This window comes from Buceros rhinoceros, unplaced genomic scaffold (assembly GCF_000710305.1).
Source record: "Buceros rhinoceros silvestris isolate BGI_N320 unplaced genomic scaffold, ASM71030v1 scaffold21927, whole genome shotgun sequence".
Classification (NCBI taxonomy): domain Eukaryota; kingdom Metazoa; phylum Chordata; class Aves; order Bucerotiformes; family Bucerotidae; genus Buceros; species Buceros rhinoceros.
Window position 1 is genome coordinate 4,099 of NW_010424258.1, and position 2,302 is coordinate 6,400.

General features: G+C 57.1%; 1 protein-coding gene across 1 annotated transcript in view; it reads right to left on the reverse strand.

The window, feature by feature from the left end:
- Positions 1–1,179, reverse strand: part of LOC104497482 (AP-1 complex subunit beta-1-like) — a gene marked incomplete at both ends in the record, with an annotated part of 5,124 nt that extends 3,945 nt beyond the window's left edge. Inside the window, 2 exons of the mRNA XM_010140737.1 lie at positions 302–407; positions 1,117–1,179. Coding sequence (XP_010139039.1) covers positions 302–407; positions 1,117–1,179 — 169 coding nt within the window. The remainder of the gene's footprint in view (positions 1–301; positions 408–1,116) is intronic.
- Between the last annotated feature and the right edge of the window lie 1,123 nt (positions 1,180–2,302).

The window sequence follows — 2,302 nt, forward strand, 5'->3', positions numbered from 1 at the left end:
TTTCGTAACACTTGAAGGAAGCGGCAGTAATTCCAACAACTTATCCGGCAGCCAGACCAATCCTCTTTCAGCCAGATTACTCCCAAACCCAGGCAAGCCCCTGCCTGCCAGACGGCCACGCTTACACAGACAGGTTTTCCTCCCGTAGCAGGAGGCAGAGCTGTGGCCAGGAGCTCTCTCAGTCCCCAACCAAGACCCCTCGGAGGCAATGGGAGAAATCCGGAGCACACAAGCTGTTGAGGCACCCTCCTGGTGCGGACACCCTTGGCCTGGACACCGCCGGCACCACCCCGCCATGTACCTGACATCCTTGCCGACAGTCATGGACGCTATCACCTTCTTCACAGCCTCCTTCTTCTTCTCCTTCTTGTCACTGTTCAGCTCAGCTTTCAGCTCAAATATCTCCCCTGGAGGAAAGGGAAAAGGGGGAGCTCGGGGGTTAGGGGAGGGGGCACCCACTACTTGCTGGGTGCTGCTCCCAGGGGAGGGTGAGCCCACCCCCCACATGCCAGGGCTCCTTTGCCACCATGGGTGCTCCAGGCTGTCAGGAACTGGAAAGGGAGGATTTAACTTCCCAAACCCCACTCTGCACATGCCAGCAATGCCCCCAGCCCAGCGCCTTGCTGGGACGACCAGTTGGCTCTGGAGCCAGCCCAGGGGCATCAGCTTTTCCACCCCTGAGCTCTTTCTTCACCCCTGGGCAGACAGATTGAAGGGAAAGATGTCACATGGTCTTCCTCCACATTCATTCTTTGCTCAGGAAAGCGGTTAAGTCAAACACCACGAGCACTTCTGTCTCAGCCCAGGAGAGCTCGGAGTGGAGGTCTGCATCCCGCAGCAGCTCTGGAGCTGCTAAAGATCATAACCCCAGTGCCAACAGCCTTGTCTGGGTTCAGCGGGGCTGGAGACAAGGTGCTCTGACCCCACAGCAGCCCAGGAGCCACCTCAGCTGTGTCAGAGCGAGTGATCAGCCACAGCATCCCACAGGGGCTCAGGGCATCCCACGAGAGCCAGCACCTCCACCAGTTTCCCACCGCTGGGACAGTTTAATGGGTACAAGAAGAGCCTAAGTATTTGGGGGAAAAGACTGTGAGAGCCTCCAGCTCCCTCTCTTACCTTTCTTTGTGGTGGTGAAGTACTTTGAGTCCGTCATGGTGGTCTCCAGCGAGCAGCACGTCCCTGAAAGCAGAGGCAGACCAGGAAGGTTGAGGGTTAGTAGTTTCCTGGCTGAGATGGCGATGGATTGCTCCAGGAAAGGAGAACCAGGGCAAGGAGGGAGGCTTGGAATCTCATGGGAAGAACCACATGGAGATGAATGCTCGGAGAAGCCCTTGGCTCCGTATCCTCCAGGGAAGGCAAGCACCACGCAGCAATGCCAGCACACCGCAGGCTCTGCTGATGAGCGGCTTTGCTAACCAGGGTGTGGAGGAGGAGGAGGAAAGCAGTTGCTGAAGACACCAGCGTTCACCTCTGCTCAGACTCCAGCCCTGACTTGCTTCTCTCACCAGCAGCAGCAGCCACTTTGCTCACCCCATCCCACGTGGAGCTGGGCAGCCCTCATCCCCGCTGGGAGGGCTCAGCGATTTCCCTTGGGTTCGTGTCTCCTCAGCCAAGAAACACTCTTCTAGGGAAAACTCACCCCCAGCCCTCCCTCACACCTACGCAGGAAACAGCTCTGGGGTGGGAGAGGAACCGAGCAAAACTCAAAGCTCCCATCAAGGCTGGAGTGAGGGGCCAGGGCAGCCGACGGGGAGCATGGGCCTGGCAGCGCCGGATAAACACACCGGCAGCATCAGAAGAAGCCTCTTCCTTTAAATTCAGCAGGGTCCTGCCCAGCCCTTGGGGCTGTATTATACAACTCAGGCAGTTTAGGGCAGATTTACGGCTGGGCAGGCTGAGGGAGCCCCATGATGTGCTGGCAGCAGAGAGCCTTGTCCAAAGGTCAGCGGGGATGGGCCTTTTATGGCCATTTCACCCGTCTTTCCTTCAACGGCAAAGCAGCCAGAGGAGCGTCCTTGAAAGCCTGCAGTGGCCTTGCTGTGTCAGAGGGGCAGGAGCAGGGAAAGCAAAGCCAAGTGGGGGGGGAAAAAAAAAGTGCTTGCAAATGGCTTTAAAATGTAAATGAGCATCTTGAAAGCCAAATGCAGCAATCCCCTGCGAGAGAGAAACCGCAGCCTCTGTTCCCTGGCCAAGCTGGATAGGGATCCCCAACGGGGATAAAAAGAAAATCTGGAGAAAATCTGGGGGCTGAGTGCGCAGAGCTCTGGTTCTGGCAGGCAGTAAGAGAGAAAGAGTTTGCATC